General features: G+C 44.2%; 1 protein-coding gene across 1 annotated transcript; it reads left to right on the top strand.

The window, feature by feature from the left end:
* RASD2 (RASD family member 2) lies at positions 440-8,826 on the top strand. The gene is made up of 3 exons (XM_021386251.1): positions 440-1,108; positions 4,773-5,052; positions 6,532-8,826. Exons 2-3 carry the CDS (start codon positions 4,782-4,784, stop codon positions 7,059-7,061), a joined length of 801 nt encoding a protein of 266 aa, XP_021241926.1. The 5' UTR covers positions 440-1,108; positions 4,773-4,781; the 3' UTR covers positions 7,062-8,826.

Raw genomic sequence — 23,765 nt, 5'->3', positions numbered from 1 at the left:
TTAATCAGACCGACCGGCAATTCCAAGAGAATGACACTGAGGGTGAGGGAACAGGAGAATGGATTCCATACGGCAAAAGAGTTACAGGAATTCTGGACAGAAAGCCCCTTCTTGGGAAATGAGTCAGTCCACTTCTGCCTCACAGAAAATATCAGTGCTGAAGTCTAGAAGCAGCCTTCAGAAACAGCTTACAAATTTGCGGCTGGCAAAGTGAAGTCTCTGTCTCTCGTACACATCCACTAGCTCGCTCCCCACACATGCGTGCGTACAGGTCTCTGGTGGGAAGAAAAGGAATGTGCAGTCTGGAATGCATATGAACTTTCTGTTCAGAAGGAAAAAAAAAACCAACAGATTTTTCAACAGGCTCAAAATCCCACCCCCTCAGCACCCCTCCTTCCCCTCTGTCTGACACTGACTTCAAGGGAGGAGTTGAGCCAATTATCTGTGAGTCCTACAGAAGGGAAATCTGCAATTTGCCAGTAGTTGTGAGCCAGGGAGAGAAAGGCAGGGAGGGAAGGAGAAAAACTTAATTGGCAAACGTAAAGAAAAGCTCCTTCTGTCCTGGAAAGAGAATAGCGTAATACCAGTTCCAGGTCAGAAGAAAAGAAGCTTGCAGGGGGGTTTGTGCCAGGCAAGACCTGGGGAAGCGTAGGCTCACTGTAGATAACTTCCATACCCTCAGTGATTTTTCCCCATAGGGTCTGAGGTGGCGTAGGGTGCATGAACCCCCAGCCCAGCAAGACTAGGTGTTGCTCCAGGTACCCCTATCCCAGCAGAGCTACCCAGAGGAGACTCTGCCTCTCCTCCTCATCTGAGGCTGGGAGGAGAAGAGCTCATCTCACTAAACAGGAAAGCTGCTGCTGGTCCGGAGACCCTTCTTTAGCCCTGATCTAGTCACTGCCTTCCATGGGGGGACGTCCTCTGGAGCCCTGCAGTCCCTCCCAGTCCTGCTAAGTTCCCAGGAGATACTGGTGAACAGCTGAGCCCCAGGCAAGCAACGTGGGATCCACTGAACGACAGCCTTCTACAGCATAGCTGCCACTGATTAAAATTACCGACTTCATCAGTCACCTCCCAGACCCAGGGCTGCTCCTCCGAGGAGACAGAGGTAAGAGAGCGGCGTGGAGTTTGGGATGGAAGTGGGAGACGAACATCCCAATGGATAGATTTGAGCGTGCATGGGAACAGAGGGGTACGAGTGGGGACTAACAAGTGACAGGTCTGTTATGCATGATGCAGTTTGCGTCTGCCTATGTTGTTTTCAGCTGGACGCAGTGAAGTATGTTTGGATGGCAAACAGAAACATCAAACCGCAGCTGAAGAGTGTGGAGTGCAAGAAGGGTGCTCTGGGAGTCTGCTTGTGGACAGGGAGCAGTGGGGAGGATAACCAGATGTCACTGCATTCCCTGATGGGAGCTGGGGAGCTCAGGTGGAAAGGCTGCCGGCAGGTTGAACGGGGGAATGTCTTCCTTAGGTAGCTCTCTCCAGGTGCTCAGGATTAAACCTGGCAGCACCTCACTGGAATTCAGACAAGTGCTTTTCAGAGCGTGCAAAAGCAGGTGCCTTGTCATTTGCTCTGATGTGCACCTACGGAACAGGCAGTGGGGGTCAGCAGGTAGAAGATGCAGGGAGTCCAATGAAACAAGGCTTAATGCTGATTTTGGACAGCTGTTTCAGCTCTCTGTGGGCACGCAAGCCTTTTCCTTTATTAAATGGAGATAATACTCACTGCCTGTATTTCTATGGCATTCTGAAATCCCTGTACCAATATAAAATACTAATGCAAAGTTTCTGCCATGGAGACAGTGCATAAAGAAAAAGGTACCACTGGGAATTAATCTATGCTTAAGCATTTAATAAACTGGAAGGAAAAGATGTAGATTAAAGCCAGCTGGAGGTTGTTTGCCTCCTCATTCTCTTCTGATTGATTTTGCTTTATTTAGTACATGAGCATGTGGCTCCTTTCTATTTCCTTTCCTCTGTCTTTAATCTTTTTCAATGTATGAGTCCCTGTGCTGGGAGTGAGGGCTGAAGTTTCTTTCCTTTTCTGAGGAGGAATGAAGAAAGATTGCGCTGAACTGGAGAGAAGCTGAAGTGAGGGGATAAGGAGAGAGCACAAAAAACAAACATAAGCTCCCAGCTCAACGGCATGCTCTGAGTCAGATTTGCAGCAGAGGTGATGAGATGAATAGAAACTCCAGGAATCAAAGTGCTGAGTCCATGTGAAATAAAGCAGTCAGGAAAGCACGGGAGCCCTCTTAACTGGATGCCTGGACAGGCAGAATGAGGACAGCATAGAGTGACTATTTAATACATTAAAATCTGCATGTCCTTACACCTCTTCCTCCTCAGTGCATGTACATCTTTGGGGCAAAGCATCCTGAAACGCACATGCCTGCAGATAGATAGGATTTTGTCTTTGATGGAGGTGGGAGGCAGCATCATTTAGTGACCAGAGATTCCACAGTGGCAGTTCCTCCTCCAAGGGGTCCAGTGGCATTAGAATCATAGAACCACTGAGGCTGGAAAAGACCACTAAGATCCTCTAGTCCTACAGTCAACTTCTTGCCACCAAAGCCACGAATTAGCTGAGGTCCAAGGCAGTGGAGTCCATGTCAGGGAGGAAGACAGAAGACCTCTTACCCTCAGGGTGCAAAACCAGCCCTCCAAGGAGCGTGGTGACACACCCAGCTCCCTTGATGCCTGATGGGGGTTTCTGATGGCCAGCAGCTCGGTGGTTACCTGTCAGCCAGCAGTACAACTGGTAGGAGTCAGCCAGGAGTGCAGCTATACCAGTCTCTCCCAGTCTGAGGAGCTGACTCATTTCTAAGCACTGAACACAGGCTGTAGAGAAGTTTGTGTTTTTTTCTCATAAAATCTATCTATTTATCTCCCTGCTTTTCTCTGTCAGCTAAATATAGCCTGAGAGAGTGAAAGGAAGTATCCCAGAGCTGTTCTGTTGACATTTGTCTGGCCCATGGATGCATAACAGCATTGGACTGGCCATGTAGGATAGAGCCATTGCGCGCGGAAGTGTTGTTTTAGATTAAATTTGGTGTTTCTGCAGTGTTGGAGATGGATCCCGTCCTAAACAAAGCAGTCCGGTCCAAAACAGGTGTGCTCCTTGCTGTCACTTCAGCAGCACTGTAACTCCGCGTGTGTGTTTACATCCAAAGTTATAATCTGACATTACTGTCTGCCTCTAATATTGTGCAGCCCTGACCTCTATGTGTAATTTAGACTGTAAGATACTTCAAGGAAAGCGCTGCATTTTCTTTCCTTCTTTATATAGGGATGAACGTGCTGTTAACAAATGATAGCAATAATCATAAATAGTCATGTTTTGCTGTTGCCTCAGGCTATAGCGCTCGTAATGATTCTGGATTAGAATTCCAGAGACTCCTTTATTTAGCAGCAGTCGTATCTTCACTTCTGCTTTGGTGCTTTGCACATGTTAAACAAAGTCAAAGATTTTAAGCTCTTGACTGAGATAAGTGTCAGCTGCATAAATGCTTGGGAGATAAAATTCACTCGAGGGAAAGACAGGAATCCAGATCTGGACCCAGAAATAATATTTCAGTGCACATAAAGTACTCAAATTGTAATATTAAGTAAACAATACCTAAGTTAAATAAACGGCACAGTGGGAACTTGATTATTCTTTAATAAGATCCTAGTAACCAAAATAAACTGCCCAAAATGTGCTTTCTTTGCTTTAATGTTAGCTTTCCCCACACTGGGGTTGTATTTTTCCTTTCAGCACACAATGTATTTGAAATAGTACATGTAAAATGTCTGTGCAACCCTCTTCATTATTTCCTCATCAAATTTTCCTGCATCTGAGTAGTGCATCAAAACATGATCTCCAAGGTCTCGACACACATTTTCCTTGTCAGGGGTTAGAAATCTTGTCAGATAGTAATTTAAAATGGCTGTCCTTTGTCCATTCTCCTCCTGTACTTGCATGCTCAATGACTGTGACACCCACAACATCTGTGTATGTATAAAGATTGAAACTCCTATGAAATCTTCATTACTGCAACTCTATCCATTGTCAGCCATCCTGCTGCAAGGCAGTGATAATTGCAGTGCTGATCGTTTGTTGGTAGGGAGTTCCCGCACTATCAGTGCCAGCAGCTAGATTAAATTCTGGTTTCTGAAAGGTCGCTGAAGGCTCAGGATTTATCACTACTCAGTGCTATTTTGTGTCTTGAACTCCTCACGTCAGCAATGTAGGCTATATGGGACCAGCTATTTAAAATAACTGAGATGTCTAGCTTCCACAGATGTCAAACGTGATTCCTGCTTCTGTCTGACTTTTGGTTGATCTCAGAAAATGAATACTGTGAGCAGCTCCTATTTCGGCAACCAAATGAAGTGGTCTAGGTCTTGACGACAGCTGCAGTGGATGCTGTACATTGGGAAATTTGATGGTAACCTCAGTGGGTGCAGTATATTGGGAAATCTGACCTCTGTGTTTATGCATCTAAAACAGAACCAGAACTGAAAAATCTGGTAATGTCTAAGTGACGCAAGTGGTAGGAAGGAACCTGGTGTCCAAGTTCAAACAGAGATGATAAAATTGTAATGCTTTTTTTTTAATTTTAAAGTGCCTAATGCTTAAACGAAATAGCAAATTACAATTAAAAACCATGCTATCTTCAGTGTAAATGCCAGAGCGCTCTTTGACCGACTCATTGTATGGGATGTCCCTACTCTGTCCTCCGTACAGTTTCTTACCTTTCCTTCAACTTTGCCGTTCCCTCTTTCAGGTCCAAGCAATGATGAAGACCATGTCCAGTGGAAACTGCAACCTGAATGTGCCAGCCAAGAATTCGTACCGCATGGTGGTGCTGGGAGCCTCCAGGGTGGGGAAAAGCTCCATTGTCTCACGCTTTCTCAATGGCCGGTTTGAGGACCAGTACACTCCCACCATTGAGGATTTTCACCGCAAGGTCTACAACATCCGGGGAGATATGTATCAGCTGGACATCCTAGATACCTCAGGGAATCACCCTTTCCCTGCTATGAGGAGGCTTTCCATCCTGACAGGTGAGAAAGTGAGGAAAGTTTGCAGACAGGGAACAACGGATAAAAGATATAATGACAGAGTGTAGCTTGAAAACTGTATCCTGGAGATGACTGTTTCTTGGGGATAAGATGCATTTGGGAGGCAGCTAAATGGGCTGTGGGATTTCACTGCGAGATTCCTTGGGTCCACTGGGTGAAGGTCTGAAATTAAGATTTCCCCCTAGTTTATTCCCCTGCTCTACCACCTCCCCCTCCTGCAACATATTTATTTTTCCTGCCGTCACAAATGAATGGTTGAATAAAACCTCGTGGGCAATAAAGAGCAGCAAGGGACAAAACAGGCATGTCATTATAAGACACAAGCAGTGAAAAGCAAATGTAAAATGCACAGGCAGGGAATTCAAACAAAGAAAAGCTCAAAGATTTTTTTTTCCTCAAAAGTCCCAGCCTGATTTAATATTACAGTAAAAAAGATCACTCCACTTTTACCCTTTCTCCTTAAGACTACAATTAATCAAATGAATCAAAGAGGGAAAATGGTGGACTCATTTTGTACATCCCCATTGTCAAGCGGTTCCTGTTGTGAGCTAAGATGTGTTCTTAAACTGCAAAAGTGATAGATATATATTCAGCTACAGCTCACAACAAACCAGCTTTCTGGGTTTGCTGTCTCCCCTTCTAGCTAGCCAGTGAAACATGACATTGATTATCAGACCAGGCTACCATCTACATTCATGGAGGTCCTAGGGCCAGTTTCTGGGACATGGATGTGAGCTTTTGTCCATGAAATCTCTTAGCACTTTCAACACGACTGTCATTCAGCAGGCAATGATTCCTTTGCAAAAGGAATTGTATATCAGAAAATGTCAAAAGGAAATGCCAGGGGATCTGTGTCATTTACGTATTTCTTTTTTTCCATGGTCTGTTTCTCTCGAGAAAATGAAATAGCAGCAGAGAGTGAACATTGGGAACCCTCTCATTCCTCACTTAGGCGTTCAGGACTGACTAGCTGGCAATCTTCCGTTCAGGTGTTTCTTCATTTATTGTGTAATCAAAAGGCCAAGGCTGAGTGGATACTAGTTCTCCACTCTTCCTGGTGTAAGAATAGCTGTGTTTTACACAGCAATACAGACAAAATGAAGAAAAAGAAAAGCGATGCAGCAGAGCTGGATAAAAACTTGTTTACAAAAGAGAGTACAAATGGGCAATAACCTGCAAGTCCAGTGCACCCTAGGAGTACATACTCAGATAGGGCTGAAATAACATCAAAGCCATAAGCAATTGCACTACAGAAATGAGTGGGGAGTTGGACTAGAAGAACTGGAACTACAGTAAAACAGAATGAAGGGATTCAAATGGACCATAGGAAAAAAAATAAAAAAGAAAAAAAGAACAACTATGGGGAGGAGAAAGCAAATTAATGTATTGTTTTTTCAAAATTAGCTTCTCTGACACAGGTTGTCCTAAACAAACATTTACAGTTTCCTTTTTCAATTGCAGGCGATGTTTTCATCCTGGTATTCAGCTTGGATAACAGAGAATCCTTTGATGAGGTCAAGAGACTCCAGAAACAGATCCTCGAGGTCAAATCCTGCCTGAAGAACAAGACCAAGGAATCAGCTGACCTCCCCATGGTGATCTGTGGCAACAAAAATGATCATGGTGAAATCTACCGCAAAGTGCGCTCAGACGAAGGTGAGAACCTTGTGTCCAGTGATGAAAACTGCGCTTACTTTGAAGTCTCAGCTAAGAAGAACACCAACGTGGATGAGATGTTCTATGTTCTCTTCAGCATGGCCAAGCTACCTCATGAGATGAGCCCTGCCCTCCACAGGAAAATCTCCATCCAGTATGGGGACGCCTTCCAGCAGAAATCCTTCCGGATGCGACGAGTCAAGGACATGGATGCCTATGGCATGATCTCTCCCTTTGCTCGCCGGCCAAGCGTCAACAGTGACCTGAAGTACATCAAGTCAAAAGTTCTTAGGGAAGGTCAGTCAAGGGAGAGGGAGAAATGCACAATCCAGTGAAGAGGGCTTGTGCTTCTGGCTGAAGTCATCATCCACATGAAGTGCCTTAAAGAAAAACGGTCTGTGGAAGCACAGGACGGGCTCACTGGGTTCATCGGGAAAACCCAACACAGCAAGAGGGTAACTCTTCCTGCGGATTCTGCCGAGTCAACGAATGTAAATAACATCAACCTCATAAGCTACTAGGAAAAATTATATGCCCGAGTGTGCATTTCTCTGTCTTTGTAATGTAGACCATCTTCATTGCCCTTTTTGTCCAAAGAAAACAGACTTGAGAAGAAAGAAAATTCAACCTCATCCTTACAAAGAAAGTAGGTCAAAAATGCACAGAAGGCATCAGCAGTTACCCAGTGTGCAGCACTTGCTAAGAGAGGAGGTTATATCTGTGTGCGTGTGTGTGTGTGTATGTGCATGCGAGGAGCACTCCTTTCAAAAAATGGGACTTGCATTTCAAAGGACAACAGTCTTACCAAGGGAGTGGACTCTGTGTATGGACACAAGACTCTAAGTCACTTCTGAGGGGACCTGCAAGAAGGTCTTGATTTTATGTTTGCTGGGACAGTTATTAATTGACATTGACACAAATGTTGTTTTGTATTATAGATTTTATTTGGGACTTGCTTTTTTTATCGTCTGGGTATGGGTTCTTAGCAAAATCAGATGGCAAGTATGCTTGATATCAAAACAATGTCTACTTACTTTCTAGAAGTGAAAGGTGTTTTCCATCTGTAAAACTATGTAGTATTTACATTGATTGAAAATGAAACTGTTCTGTGAAAGGCCAATACATTTGACTGCTTTGCAAGCCTGGTGTGATAGTTTCTCAAAGCAGCCACACCAACTCTAAACTCCACAGTACAACTTCCACCCTTTGCCTTGCTGGCCACCAGACCAATGGTTCCTTCACTCTGCCTGTATCAGCCAAGACTGACCGCATGTTGGCTTAGACCACTTCATGGCAGGACTAGGTTTTCCTCCAACAGTAGAAACTGATTGATTGTAGGTTCTTGTTCTGGGACCAGCTCCATCAGATTTATTTTGTTAACATGTCTCTAGTCATTTTGTTCACGGATTTCCTTGTTGTCTGATAAAGGTTGCCTCGATGGAAACCTTTGTGCTACGGAAGACCTCCAGAAGTGAAACTTCATGCTGGCTGTCCAAACGGGGCAGAACTGGCTGGCCAGATAAATCTGAGGCCATAATTCACATCTTCCCTTCCTCAAATCCATCCAGGCTTCGTTGTCTTCAGCTCTCTCCCTGTCCTGTGTCTGGTTTTGTTGTTTGATCTGCTTCTCTATGCCATCAAAGCCACATATATTCTCTTAGATGTAAGCTTGCCACTCTCACTGACTGGAACAAGAGGTGTGCATGCATAACTGGGGGCAGAGCATGGCCCCAAAAATGTACACAACAGCAGAGTATATATGGTTTATATACCTCAGAATGGCCTTCGGGTACCTTGTGTCTCACCCTCAAATTCTGTTCTTGGCTGTATCTGCTTTGCTGTGTCCTGGTCAGAGCTGTGAGCTAGTTCATTCTGTAATTTGACAGAAAACAAGGAATTATGGTTGTCTGTGAAAATTAGCTGCTGGGACTCAAAATCCCATATTCATTTATCAGTTCCACCCTTCATTGGTACTGTATATTGACTGGTAAAATACACTGTTCTATTAACCCCATTTCCAGGGCAGCGTCTTTCTGACCATGTCTCCCTCTCATCTATAAATATGTATGCCACTTATGATTAAACCTGTTTTATTTATTAGCTGTGTTCCAGTCCATTTTTACTTTCTACAAGAACAAGGAAGGTCCTATTTTGTTCCTGTGTAAATGCAGCTGAGCAAATGTGGTATGGGTTGAGAGCCCAGTTGAAATCTCCAGTAAATTCTGGACTATGTCTCCCTCTCTTTCTCCCTCTTTCTCTCTTTATTTCTGCCTTCCTTCCTTCTTATCTGTCTATCTCAACACCAACATATATATATACAGATATCCTCTGAAGCAGAAGCAGACAGCTAGTCTTCCCAGCGCTGTCTCCAGCACTGGAGAATGAACACACTCTCACGCACAGAGCTGATGTGCTCATCCCTAGAGTGATTTAACATGGTCTCTACAGAGACATCTCTGTTTCTCTCAGCAGTTTCTCCATCACACCATCTGCGTCTCTCAGCTGTATGAGTCTCGAGCCCCCTGAGCACTTACCCACCTCCCTACGGACCCTCTGTCCAAAGCCATGATTACTGATTGTGCCAGTGATCAAGCTTTGGGACACATGTGCCAAATGGACATGGGTGGAGGTTTGAAAATGGAGTGAGAAGAGCATAAGCACTGGGCACTGACTGGGATTCCAGAAAGCTAGAGGAGAGTTCCTCGGATTATAGCCTATGTGCTGCATTACCGAGCTCTCCTTGTCCTGCTTAATAAAGCTCAGTTTTGTAAGAGCCTTCATAATCATCAACTCTCTGTCTCTACCTTACAATACTGACCTTACAATTATTTTTCCTACTGCCCTCCTACCCTCACAAAGACCCCCAGCTTTTCTAACACTTCCATGTCTTCCCATTCCTCTTTTCTGGCATGGGTATGAAGCCACTGGGAACAGAAAAATTTTATGGAGACAGCAAGAGCACAAGAGTAGGGGAGGGCAAAGACCAAGCAGCAGCAGCTGACTGAGATGTACTGGATTTTACAGGACAGACAGTGAGACCCCTCTTCAGCATCCAGCATGGCCTGCCAATGGTTGGAGTGAGAAGCATCTGTGAAACTGATTGAGAGAGTAGGTAAAACAGCATTACAGTCACTGACAGAAACAAACGAGAAAAATCAGGTAATCTTATTAAAGTAATCCTAGTTTTCTCTCTGCATTTTGTTACTGATGGTAATTGCTTTTGAAGTTAGATTATCATGTTCCCGAGGACATTTATTGCTTTGCTTTTATTATATCATTGCCGTCATTCTATTAATATTCATATATTATTTGGACTCTAGAAGTGCTTACAGCCCCTAAGACAGACAGAACGTGTCTCCATTGTTTATTCACAGTTAGCAGCCATTATGTTCTGTGAAAAGCGCTGGGGCTGTTAGCAAGGCTACCTGTCTGCACAGAGGGCACAAGGCAAAGCAGGCAAAGGAAAGGTGAACTGTTTCCTCCCTGCTAACGGTTTGTGTCTGGCTGCAAGGCAGAGCAGGGCAGGGTGCTATGGGGAGCCCTATTAAATACGTGCAGGGACTGTGGGAGCCAGAAAGTAGCAGAGAGCAGACTCACAGCCAGGCTTCAGAGGCAATGAAGGGAGAAAACTGTTTTTTTTCCTCATGCGATCACAGAATCTGCATAGAACTTACTGTAACCCAAAAAGCATGGCATATCGCTTAGCCTTTAGTAAGAGAACTATGTATCTTTCATTGTGATAGGACAAGGGGAAATGGTTTCAAACTAAAAGCAGGGAGATTTAGATTGGATTTACATAAGAATTTTTTTACAATAAGGGTAGTGAGACACTGGAGCAGGTTGCTCAGCGAGGTGGTGGATGCCCCGTCCCTGGAGACATCCAAGGTCAGGCTGGAGGGGCTCTGAGCACATTGATCGAGCTGTGTCTCTGTTCACTGCAGGGAAAATGGCCTAGATGACTTTTAAGGGTCCCTTCCATCTTAAACAATTCTATGATTCTAAGTCACTAAATGTGCTGGACTAAGGGCAAGCCTGGAGGAAGAGATCCATCCTGAAAAGATGCTGCAAGAAGGTAGAGAAGTTTGTTCATCAACAATCCACCCTTAACTGGGCTTACCTAGCATAATTAAGTTGCCTTATTTCAAGACCTACCTTGTTCTACATTGCAGTCTATAAAACCTAGCATTAGTGAACCAAAGTCTCACTGGTTTTTTGTGTTGTTTTTTTTTTTTTTTTTTGTTTGTTTGTTTTTTGCGTATCTTCTCAGGGCAAGGAGCAGGGATATATAACTGAGTTAGGATCAGTCATAGCCCTGTAATAAGACAGAGCTGAGATTAACTTTGTACATTGCTCTACACAGTGAAAAAGTCCTTGAATTGAAGAAATTACAACTCAACACAATATAGAAGCTGCCATAAAAAATGAGGAAAATCTAATTAAGCCACAGGGTCAGAACAAATCAGGAAGGAAATAATGGTCACGGTGAATTAAGAAAAGAATAAATTGAGGGTGGGAAGGGCAGAGTGAGAGCCTGTTTTGACATCCAGAGGACTAAATTAGGTTTCTGTTCTGAAGGATCCCCAGGAGGACTGCTGCCACCAGGCCAGACTGGTGCTAGAGAAAGTCTTTCAGGGTGCAGTCTCACAAACAGCATTGTTTCCTTGAGACCCCAGAGTGGCAGTAGGAGGACGGGTGAGTAAAAGAATGGTAGATTGGGCTGTATGTTAAGAAATGTAGCTTTTACCCTATTTCATGTTTCAATACACACAAACGAAATCCAAAGACATTTTACTTAGACTTTGTCCTTCTTCAAATGTTAACCTCTGCTTGCCGCATCAGACCCACACACAGCCTCATCTCCCACCACATTTTTTGCTGCCTTAGTTTTATCTTCCTATCACATTCCGTCCCATAGCTAATCTTGCTCTCCCTTTCCCAGCATCTTGGCTAGGGTTGAGGGTTACGAGCAGACATGTTTTTGAAATAAGTGATGATTATTTCATTTGATTTGATATTGCTGCTACTACTCGTAGGGTTTTTATTAGCAATATTGTTTCTGTAAAAATACATAGTGGCAGGCTAAGATTAAAGGGTCTCCTTCAAACAAGATATAAAATGTGATAAAATGTACATTTTCCCCAATGGTTTCTATAGCAACAGTCTTCTCTCTGCATTCAGAAAGATCAAAGAATTTGCAGGGGGGAGATGAGTAGCACTGAGCTGTCCTAGATCCTTCACTCCTTCACCTCTGAGTCCTCACAGGAAGTTCTCCTCCCTTCAGTTTCTGTGATGTGGAGAAACAAAGACCACCAGCCAGACCTACATTGCCAACCACTCAGTACGTCTGGTAAAGCTGTGGGATATTCTATAACAGATAAGAAAGTAATTTCCATGATATTATTGTAAACCAAAGCATTGCTTGTGGCACAGTACCTACCTTGGGGAATCACAGAATCATAGAATCACTGAGGTTGGAAAAGACCACTAAGAACATCTAGTCCAGCCATCAAACCATCACCACCATGCCCAGTAAACCATGTTACTCAGTGCCATATCTACCCTTTTCTTGAAAATCTCCAGTGACAGTGACTCCACCACCTTCTTGGACAGCCTGTTCCAATAAATACACATCACTTCTATAAACCCAGCTTCTGTACTCAAGTTTAGAGCTCAAGGTTAGAGCTATGAGACTTTCCCCACTTTTCTCTTTCCTGTGTCTTTATGGACTGCCATATGGTACAGTCAGAGCCTGAGACTTCCTGGAGAAGTATTTCCTTTGGCTCTCACGACAGTATCAGTCAAAGACCTTTCCCTGCCCCCCTCATCATCGAACATCCACAGCAAGCAGGGCTGCCTGAGTCCCAAGCAACACATTCCTAGAAAGTTATTGACTGTTTGGAAGAAGGCCAAGGACCAGCAAGAAAAAACATTTTATGAGCCTAGGGGGATCGGCTTGGGTAAGCTTTGAGAAAAGTCTGAAAGGAATAATTCTGTGCCATGTAGGAAAACAAAGTCTGAGAAAGGCTGCCTGGAAACCCCTAGACGTGTTCAAAAGATGGAGATGACAGCTAAGACAGCACATTGCTTGGAGCTGGACAGTAGGATATCTCAGTGGGATCAAGAGTATTAAGTGGGAAGTCATTGGCAAAAGAGCAGGGCAGACTTTAGGGTGATGGAATCTATTCACAAATTTTCTAAGAGATGTCATCAAAGTCCCGCTGGGAAAATATTGGGAAAGAACATGGATATCTACATAGCCAATGCGGGTAACTCAGTGTTGGCAGTGAGATGGACTGGCTGAGCCAGTATTCTAACCCTTGCTCTTCACATGTTTCTGTGATGAAGCCCAATCTAAATTCTGCTTCAAAGCAATTCCCCAGATTGCCCATCTTCACTGCAGCCTCCTGACTCCCTGTGCAGAGGTTGGGTAGGTCGCCAGTCCCCTCCAGCCAGACCACTAACAATAGAGACAGGGCTTCTTACGTCAGAGCCTGTTTATTAAACCATTCCTACAAAGATCTGGGACCATTTGCAGCAAAGAACTCCTTCAGCAAACTATTCTTGAACAGTTTCTTGCGTATTTGTTTATTGTTCAGAAGTATTTGATGAATGATTTATGCGAAAGTGTACTGTGCTATGGCTGGGATGGATAGCCGAGATTAGCTCAGATTAAACATGGAAACAAAGAAAGATGAGGTCACTGTGCTTCAGGCATTTAGAAGCAAAGTAAAAGAATATAAATGGGGAAAAAAAAAACGACGACAACTTGAATATGTGTCCTCACATCACTCTGACCTAAAGGGAAGAAAACTTCCTTTCTATCCCCTTCTTCCTCCTGTCCAGGCTGCTGAAGGACTATTGTTATTCACATGGACTATAGTTATTCAAGACTGTTCACTTGCAAGCCTTTGACTTTTGGCAGTTAATATAAAACGGTTCACAGATGAGAGCGCTGAATATTTTAGCTTGGTTTCAGCAATATGTCAAGTCCATATTTTGAAATCTAAAAAAAAAAGAAGAGAGAGAGAGAATAAGAGAAAATAAGCCCTACACTTGTAGTGAATAAAATGGAGAGAGAAAAAAAAGAACAGGAAATTTCTGTCTCCAAGAAACATTTTCTTCACACACTGAGACCCTATCTGGAAAATGACAGAATTCTACTAAGATGGGACTGGTGGTCTTTCTGTGTTAGACTGGGAACCAAAGCAACACAGAAAGACAAGACACACTCCCAGCAGTGAGGCCAGAGCCTGCATTTCAAATCCTACTACCATCACGTTGGATATCAGGAAAAATTAATTTCTGAAAAAGTGGTGCTGCACTGGAACAGGCTGCCCAGGGAGGAGGTGCAGTCACCGTCCCTGGAGGTGTTCAAGAACCGTGTGGATGTGGCACCAAGGGACATGGTTACCGGGCATGGTTGGAATGGGTTGACAGTTGGACTAGATGGGTTAGACTAGATGATCTTAGAGGTCTTTTCCAACCTTAATGGTTCTATGATTCTATGATCAGAGCAGTGGCAGAACCCACCTTGTCCCTCAAGACCCTTACAAAGCTCCCAGAAGCCTTGAGGTTAAAGTATGTTCAACTTGCTAAAATATATGTATTAGGTACCAAGGGTTTATATTCTGCTCCTTGAGTCAGCCCAGAGGAACAGCCCTACGAATCTCCAGTCTCTTTACATAAATCAGCATCTTCGTTTCCCATCCCTGACACAGGGCCAATAGCACTCACAGGAGAGCTGAGAGAGGATAAACACCTTCTAGATTGTGAGGCACTTGGGTACAGCAGTGATGGATAAACATGTTAAAGGCTGAAGAGGCAGACCAGAAACAAGTATTACCTCAATCAGAGCTGCACTGTGGCAGTGCCAGCTACACAGGAGAGCAATTACATTTTGCATAATCCCTGATTTCTGCACTACCTACGGTCTTGTTCAGCTCAGCATCCACTGAGCTGGCAAGTCCCAGGAGCCTCAGGATTAAAATTACACACCAGCTTCCCCCAGCTCTTCCATCACTTCCTACCTGCGTGCTAAATGGGAGCATGCTGCAGAAAGGTTTGGGCTCAAGGAGCCTTGGGCTGACACACAGAATAAGCTCTTCTTTTACCCTCTCGCTGCTGGAGAAATGAGTCTCGGGGAGCATGCTGCCTCATTAAATGCAACCTGGGGGGTTAGAAGACTGCACAGTGAAGATCAGGGGCCATTGCTTTAAGCTGATCCAAGGCAGAATGTCTCTTCTTTTCTGCCACAAAACAGTTTGTTCCTCACTGGTTGGCTTGCTGCCAAGGTAATAAATACAAGTTTCTAAAAAGGAATAAAATAAAACGGAAAAATAAACACAGAGCAATGGCTTGTTCTGCAAATTGACAGGAGACCTGCCTGAGGCAATGGACAAGGGGCGACAGGGACGAACAGCTCTCTTGTGAAGCCTTATTAAAGAGTGGATCACAGCTCTTCACAGATACTCTTTATGAGATGCTGCCATCTGGGAGAAATCCAGATTGGCAATTATCAGAGAGAACAATTCCAGCTGGTCACAACACTGCCAAAGCAGAAATTATCCCCTTACACAATGGCACTGACTCAGACCACTCACAACTTTCATCAGGTTTGGGGCAGTTACACAAATGTCTGTCATTAGTCATGGTGGTATTTGTTTGTGTTATGGAACCCTGCCCACAGATCAGGACCCAATTACACCAGACAATATACAGACACACAACAAATAAAAAGTCCTAAGGTACACAAAAGCCAAGGTAGAATCTCAGTCATTACCTGCATCTGTTATACCCATCCTGTGCTGAACAGTATCTGTCCTATCCTATCATGACTATTTACCTCTTTCCTACCAGCATCCTACGTGAAAGATAAAGTGAAGAGGAGCTGCCGAATGCAATACTAACCCACCACTTTGCCCATTATTATATGAGAGCTAATTATTTCTGTAGCGATCTTGTAGCTACTACATTGAGGTAGCAACAGCATCAAGACCTGGTCTAATTTAGTAGTGCTCTTCCTTCAGTTGGATGCACTGAAACAGAGAAAGCAGATGTAATGGTTATGTACTATTTCCAAAATGTACAAGAAATGGGTAATTTTATTATTATTCTTGTGATAAGAAGTGATTCTTTGTAGTCTTGCCAAGGAGAGATGTCTTAAGTAGAAGCAGATTGTTTGTGATATGTACATGGTCCAGTGGCTGTGCAAACCCCAAGCCAGCCATGGCCCATGGGCAGTTGAGACCTGTCCAAGTTGTGCTCTGTGACAGTCAGCAAGCTGCCTGAAACATTGCTGTCATAAAATCCGGGTCTGGGCAGGCTGAGGCAGAGAGGTAGCTATGCTGGCATCGCCAAGCAATGACAAAAGCCTGCTGATTGCCCTGTCCTTTAGTGATCAGCTAATGCTTCGAGGGACATCTGCTTCTCTCCTGCCTGTGAGCCACTCCAGGACTTCTCATAGCTCTCAGAAGAAAGAACTGGGTAATACACTCCTAAGAGTAGGGCATCTACCCACTTCTGAATTACAAATTAAGATATGGCCTGTGGATCAGGAAGAATTTTTACCAACTTAGGAGATTCAAAGTTGAAACAATGGAAAAACATACAGAGGATGGAGGCCTCCTCAGTGGCCCCTTTCTACCACTGCAGCCCATGCAAAAGCTGTTACTTGCCCTTGATCTCCCAAAGACAAGTAACTCTGGCACAGGCTTTAGCAACACAGTTCACAGTATCCTAAAACATCCCTTTCTTCCTCCTCAGTATGATGGCTGGAGGAAGGTTTGCCATCAGAAGAATGGTAAAACTCTTCCAGATGATAAAGATCCCAGCTGATGGAGAGCACCCCCGGTGGTAGCAGGACACTTCACTGTGCTAAACAGCAAGCAGATGAAAAAGAAGTGAACGTCCTTGATTGAGGGAAGAGCCTTGTGCAAGTTTATATTCCTTCTTGGGACTTGAGACATCTTCCACACCACATTTTTCTCTTGTCAGAAAAGAATTCTACCAAAGAGGAAAATTTATGAAAGCACCTCATTAATTAAGGAGCTTTGAGTTTTGCTGATTTTTCTTGAGACTTTAGACTCTGAATTGACTGTTGAAAATGAGATAAGTTTCAGCTCAGTCAAGCACTTTCTCAACTTTATCCAAATTGGTTGCTTGAAGAGGGATCATCTAAGGACTCAGATTTATCAGGAGGCAATGTTGTTCTGAACCAAAATTCCACTGAAAGAGAAAACTGAAAAGATAAGTAATTTTGCATGAGAGGTGCTTGAAGTGGGAAAGTTTCCTCAGTAAAACAAGAACTGTCTGAGAGGCCCTTCTGCTTTCCCACTAATTTACATTAGAAAAAAGATAAGATTTTGCTTAAGAGAGAAAAGGAGTGCATTCCAGTGATGTACTGCTACACAGTGAAAAGTTTTTGTAGCTTTTTTTTTTTCCCATAGTATCACAAAATCACAGAACTGAGATTGGCAGGGACCTCTTGTCCATCTGTTCCAACCTCTGCTCAAGCAGGGACACTCAGAGCAAGATGCCCAGGACCATGTTCAGATAGCTTCTGAAGATCTTCAAGAAGGAGACCTCACAGCCTCTCTGGGCAACCTGTGCCAATTCTCCATCACCTGCACAGCACAGTTGTGTTCCAGTTTGTGCACACTGCTCTTTGGGCACTGCTGCAAAGAGCCTGGCTCCATCCCCTTGGCACTCTCCCTTCAGGTGTTTGTACATGGTGGTGAGATCCCCCTGAGCCTCCTCTTCTGCAGGCCAAACAACCCCAGCTCTCTCAGTCTCTCCTCACAGGAGGGGCACTCCAATCCTTTCACCATCTTGGCTACCCTTCACTGGACTTTCTCCAGTATGCCCACATCTTTTTTGTACTGGGAAGCCCAGAAATGGAACCAGTACTCCAGATGCAGCCTCACCAGTGCTACTCAGCTCTGGTGAGGAAGGATCACCTTTGGCTACCTGCTGGCAACATTCCTCCTAGTGCAGCCTAGGGTACCACTAGCCTTCTCTGCAGCAAGGACTTATGGATGGTTCATGTATCTTTTTGTCAACAAGGAATTAAAGCAAAAGAGACAGTGGATGTCCAATCACAACCTCCCCTCTGCGCCCTCATCTGTGTTTGGATGGGTCTGTGTTCTCTGCCTCTATGTTTTCCCTCACTGGCTAAAGAAGAATGTGAAGCAAGAACAGATATAGGAGTTGGTTTTGTGCTGACAAAAGGCTCTAAGACTACCAAGCGGTTGGAAGAACAGCATTATCAACTGAGTGGTAAAAATTATCCAAGCCTTAAGTCTTGGGTCAGCTGCTAGTCTTCTCTGGAAAAGGTCTTGATCTCTTCCGCTCCCCTTCAGCTTTTCACAGAAAGTCCAGAAAGACAGCATCTGCTATTTCTAGCCCTTCCAAACTACATATGAAAGCATACTTCTCCTTGCCCTCAGCCAGAACCAAGAGGAAACCAAATGCCTGTAAGAGTTGTGTCTAAAACACCAGATATTCCCCACGTTGCACATCATCCCTCACCCTCAGGTTGTCACCAAAATCAACATGTTGGTATGTTCAGTGACACGTTGGAACCTGCTTGATGGCTTTTAGCACAAGATCTTGTTCAAGGCTTCTACAGATGTTCAAGCTTGCACAGATGTCATTTTCAGATGCTATTCCCTTCTGGCACTTCTAGGAAGGTGGCTGTGGTGACACAGACTTTTTGTCTCCAAAAGCATAGCACAGTAACTCCAACTCTCACTCTTCTCTGCAACCTATTGTGTTCCATCTCACAGTGCCATCAGATGTCATTTCACTCCATGATAGCAACACACAAAATGACAAGTGATTACCAGAACTGAGGAACTTACCCTGAATTATCCTTCTTCAGCCATGTAAGTAATGGTACCGGGCAAAGCATTAGAAACTGTACTGTAAAGAGTAAGTTGAGACTACAGGCGTCTTTCCAGATTTCCATGCTTCAGTGCCTATCCTCCCTGTGTCCCTTCTCCACATCAGGCATATGCTAGTTGTCCATGCTGTTTGCTCTGCAGAGTTTAGGGTGAATACCCTAAAAGGGACTTGTGATGAGCTCCAAGAGATATTTGGTGTGTTCCAACTGTGTACATGGAACAAGGTAAAGTCAAGAGACGGCAGGAGACAATCTTATGTTCCCCAAAAACACCTAAACACCTTTCATGTTCTGGAGCCCGGAAGGGGCAGAAAAGAGAGTGCACAAAACATTGGCAGGAACAGGCAAAAACAAAGCAGACAGAGCTGCCATTGGGTGAAGTTTGTCCTCTGGGCAGGAAATATTGCTTTGAGACTATTTTATAAGTTTTGTTTTCTGCCTATGCTCCAGAGGCCAGTTTCAAAGAGTCTGACTATTTTTAAAGATAAGCTTGACGCACTGGGAAAGAGCTTCTGAGACATGATAGGCCGTTATAACCAGGAAATGGACACCCTGACCCAGGAGAGGCATTCCAGCGATGCACTTCTGAGCTCAAGCTCTAGCTGTCTGCAGGCTTCTTTCTCAGGAGGAGGCAGGAAAAGAAGAAAGCCTTTAGTTTCAACCCAAGTGAAGGCAATCCTGAGGAAAATAGGAGTCTTGGAGAAGCAAACCCAGATTAACAAAAAATGTGGAAGTAGACGAGTATGTCAGACATCTCGTTTAACTAACTGACTGGTGGTGCTATTCCTGAGGCTTGGAAGCTGACATCAGACCAGCAGTAGCTGGACACCAATCACTTACATCTTCCTGGGTTAATGTAAAATAAACAGTCCATGAGAGGTCTGTACCTCCAAATCAGTTGCAGGAACATGTTGGCAAGGTGAGGTCATACTAGCACGTAATATAATGCAAGCCCAAAAAGCTGGAGGTACTGATTTTTGAATGTTAACATAAGACACAGGAAACTAATATACAAAAGAATAGCTTTTTCATTCCTGATCAGAAAAAAAAAAAAAAAAAAAACTGAAAAAGATGAACAGTGGTTAAAGGGGCAAGTTATCTCTTGGAAGCACAGGTCTGGGATCCTGGAATTGAATCACTCATTCTGTTACATGGTAAATTTCCTGTCAGAGCTTTGGCCCAGACCAAGGGGGTCTTCCCAGAAAACTCCTTCAAGTCACGTGGGGTTTAGCCATGTCAAGGAACAATTCTTAGTAAGGAGCTTACATGCACCCACCCAGTTCTGGAGGGTAATGAGGTTTAATGGAGTGGCTACAGAACATTCCAACTAGTGTCAGTGCCAGAGAAAGAGCCTGCATTTAATTTTCTAGTACAGCTACAGCCTACACTGCTATTGAAGGAAGGCAGAAAAGGTTACAAGGTTTGTAAATATATTTCCTGTAACCTGCCCATCATGTGAAACATCATCATCCTTCACATCTCTTCAGCAGAGTCACGTCTGCTTTCTTCAGCTCTACCTCTCTTTATAAAATGTCCACTGGTAAATCAATGGAAATAAACTAGAACCAGCATGAAACTCATCCTTCTAGAAGGAACTGTGGAGAAACAGCAGAACATTTCTACATTTAGGTCTCCTGCCTGGCAAGAGCAAAGTGGTGGGGAGGAGGGAAGAAAGAATGTTTAAAATGAAAATGAGGAGTGAAAGACTAGGTTGCTGACTCTAACCATGTTTCAAGGGGCTCATGCCAATTTATGTTACCCAGCTGATGTTATGCAAAAAACCTAAATGTAGATGAACAAGTCAAGTTACAAACCTTCAGCTCCATTCATCTTTTGCATCAGAAGTACTTGAAGCATAACAGCAGTAAATTAATGCCAGCCCTCCTGCTGAGATAATTCAAAGTATCTTTCCCTGCCCAGCAGGGCCTGATATTTCATGTTGTTTACAGATTGTTATTAATATGGAGGTATTTGCTCATTTAATGAGGGGACATGTATTTAAAAAAAAAAAAAAAAAAAAAACAGCTAAAGCCCTCACCAAATAGGGCTTCTGGAGGGGAAAAAAATCCCTGTTTATTCTTTTCCCCTCAGTGAACCATTAACTTCAATGAAGAACTTCTGCCAGCGATGGGCAATGATACAAAGTACAATGATAGATCCACTCTATTTCACCCTCATGTACCTACTGGGGTACATGTAAATTCTGAGTGAGGCTTGTCAATCACCTCTCTGCTTGACATTGTCCCTACCTCCCACACCACTGATTAGTGTCACTCACTGAACAAGCATGGAGAGCGCGGAGGCAGATTCTGCCAGCAGTAAGAAACTTACTTCAAATCAAGTATGTGAAATACAGCCTGAGATTCATACCACGTAGGTGGAGGGGGGAGGAGATGAAAACATCTCGGAGGGCTCATAGCTGATTTTATTGTGTGCAAGAAAGAAATGGTCTAATCTACTGAAGGAAAAAAAAAAAAAATGGTAGGTTGACTTCAGCAGCACTGTTTGATGTCCTGGCAATGAAATGGTTCAGGGTCAGGGGGTGGTGATATATACTGGGAAATTATGTTAGTTATGGTGTGTCCCTTGTGAAGGCAGGTGATCAATATCCATCTGGCAGAGATAGCTTGATTGTCTTTATGGGATTAGCTCCATGTGGCAGGAGCCCAAAAAGCTCTGCAGTAGATACATAGGCAGGGAAGGAAAGGGGAGGGAGGCAGGAGGATGATTTTCATGTCTGCATGTTGGAAGGCAACATCCTGGAAGCTCTGTACAAAAGGATTTTGCCAGGGACTGGTCTAAGGAGAGGTGACATCAGTGGCTACCAACAGTGCTGAGTTGCGAAGACCTGAACAGGAAACTTGCCAAAGCTTGCCTGGGAATTGGAGCTGCGGTCATCGTCCTGTGTAAGGGTTTATTTGGATGTTGCAGAGTTGGGAATTAAGTTATGGAGGGTCCGAGATGAAACCTGGTTGAAGATAAAAAACAGGAATTTATGCCTTACACTACTGTGTGGCAGAAACATCTGTGTTGCTTAGCAGTTATCCAGTGCAATTCACCCAAGACTTATGCAGCAAGAGGGTGGAAAGTCTTGTCTACAGCGGGACAGAGATCAGTTATATAGTACAAGTTCCAGATTCTGTAAAACTAGGCTATTAATACTGCTGAGATAGACATTGTGAGGCTTAGTCATCACTCCCCACCAAACTCTGTGGGAGTCCCAGCCACCTCACCCTCATGGTCCTGGTGGGGGGAATCAGCAGCTGAAGCTGCCTGACATCTCTCTAGCAAACCACTGCTCAAGGCAGCTTTATTGTGCTTCAGCCCAGATCCACCTCACTTTGCCTCTCCTGTAATGCCTGCAAAAGCAACAGCTTCTATGTTATCCCAGCCCTTTGCAGCATCTGGCACATATGAATCCACTCTCTCCTTGGGGTTCTCACTACAACCCACAAAACTACTGCTACCATTAAAAGGCCATTATCTGATGACATAAAATTACGTATTACAACACAGACTGAATCTGCACTCTGAAATTGCTGACAAAGCCTTGCAAGGGCAAGAGTCCTTTCTAAAGCTGTGATGGGGCTCTCCCACATGAGGTTCACACTTTCTGAGGAACCAATCATTTGACTGTCAAACAAAAGCCATACAGCTGAATTCCATACACAAATGACTCTTTCCAGAAATAGATGTCCAATTACGGGGAAAATATGTTTCCAAAAATCAGTTGGTCTCCTGCAGTTTATAAACCTCCCCTTCCCTCCCTATCTCTCCGCTTCCTTTCTTTTTTTACTGATTTTATGTAAGTCAGTTTGGGGTTATTTTTTTCTTAACTGAGTTAGTAATCTCCTATACATGAAAACCCCTGCTTAGAAAAAGCAGCCTCCACTATTTGGTTGTTTGGTTTTTTTTGAGTAGCTGAACTACCATTTTTTTTCCACTCTCTCTCTTGCCTGAAAGCCTTTCATGCCATTGCAATTCAATGGACCTAAGAGCTTTTTTTAAGGGAACATGCAGAGGCTCAGAAAACCTCAAAAGCAGGCCCTGCAAGCTTTCCAGTGCTGCTAAGGATGATAAAGGTAAGCCAAAATTTTAAGATGAGATACGCAAAAATTTTAGCGTAGGAAGAGATGAGTGCAATGATGTGGTTTATACTCCCTGAGAAAGTACATCCAGCAGTCCCACCATCAAATTAAATGACTTCTAAAGAGGAAAGAAAAGCAGAGTTGACAAAGCAGACTTTTCTTTCCAAAAGAGATGCTTACACCCCCCATACATAATCATTCCTTGGAGGTGGTGAAGGCTACAGGATGCATGGAGAGAGAAAGGCAAAGCAGCTGGGAGCAAGTATGTGTTGGGCAGGTTTGGATGACAGGGGTGTTTGGGTGCCACATCTTTCATCTGGGCTGGTCCATCATAGACTTCAGTGAAGCCTTTGACTCTGTCTCCCACAGTATTCTCCTGGAAAAGCTGGCAGCTCATGGCTTGGACAGGTGTATTCTTTGCAGGGTAAGAAACTGGCTGGATTGTCAGGCCCCAAGAGTGGTGGGGAATTGAGTTAAATGCAGCCGGCAATCAGTCACTAGTGGTGCTCCCCAGGGGTCAGTACTGGGGCTAGTCCTGTTTAATATCTATACTGATGATGTGGACAAGGGGATTGAGAGCACCTTCAGTAAGTTTGCAGATGACACCAAGCTGGAAGGACGCGTCAGTCTGCCTGAGGTTAGGAAGGCCCTACAGCAGGCAGGCTGGATTGCTGGGCTGAGGCCAATTGCATGAGCTTCAATGAGACCAAGTGCCGAGTCCTGCAGTTTGGTCACAACAACACTATGCATCACTATAGGCTTAGGCATGGCAGCAGGAAAGCGGAGTGAAGAGAAAGGTTCCAGAGGTGTTAGTTGACAGCCAGCTGAATATGAGCCAGCAGTGTGCCCAGGTGGCCAAGAAGGCCAATGGCATCCTGGCTTGTATTAGAAATAGTGCAGCCAGCAGGAGCAGGGAGGTGATTATCCCTCTTTACCCAGCACTGGTGAGGCTGTACCTTGCTCAGTTCTGGGCCTCTAACTACAAGAAAGAGGCTGGGGCCCTGGAGCGTGTCCAGAGAAGGGCAGCAGAGCTGTGAGGGGTCTGGAGCACA

Source organism: Numida meleagris, chromosome 1 (genome assembly GCF_002078875.1).
Source record: "Numida meleagris isolate 19003 breed g44 Domestic line chromosome 1, NumMel1.0, whole genome shotgun sequence".
Lineage (NCBI taxonomy): Eukaryota > Metazoa > Chordata > Aves > Galliformes > Numididae > Numida > Numida meleagris.
This window is presented reverse-complemented; position numbering and strand designations above follow the sequence as displayed.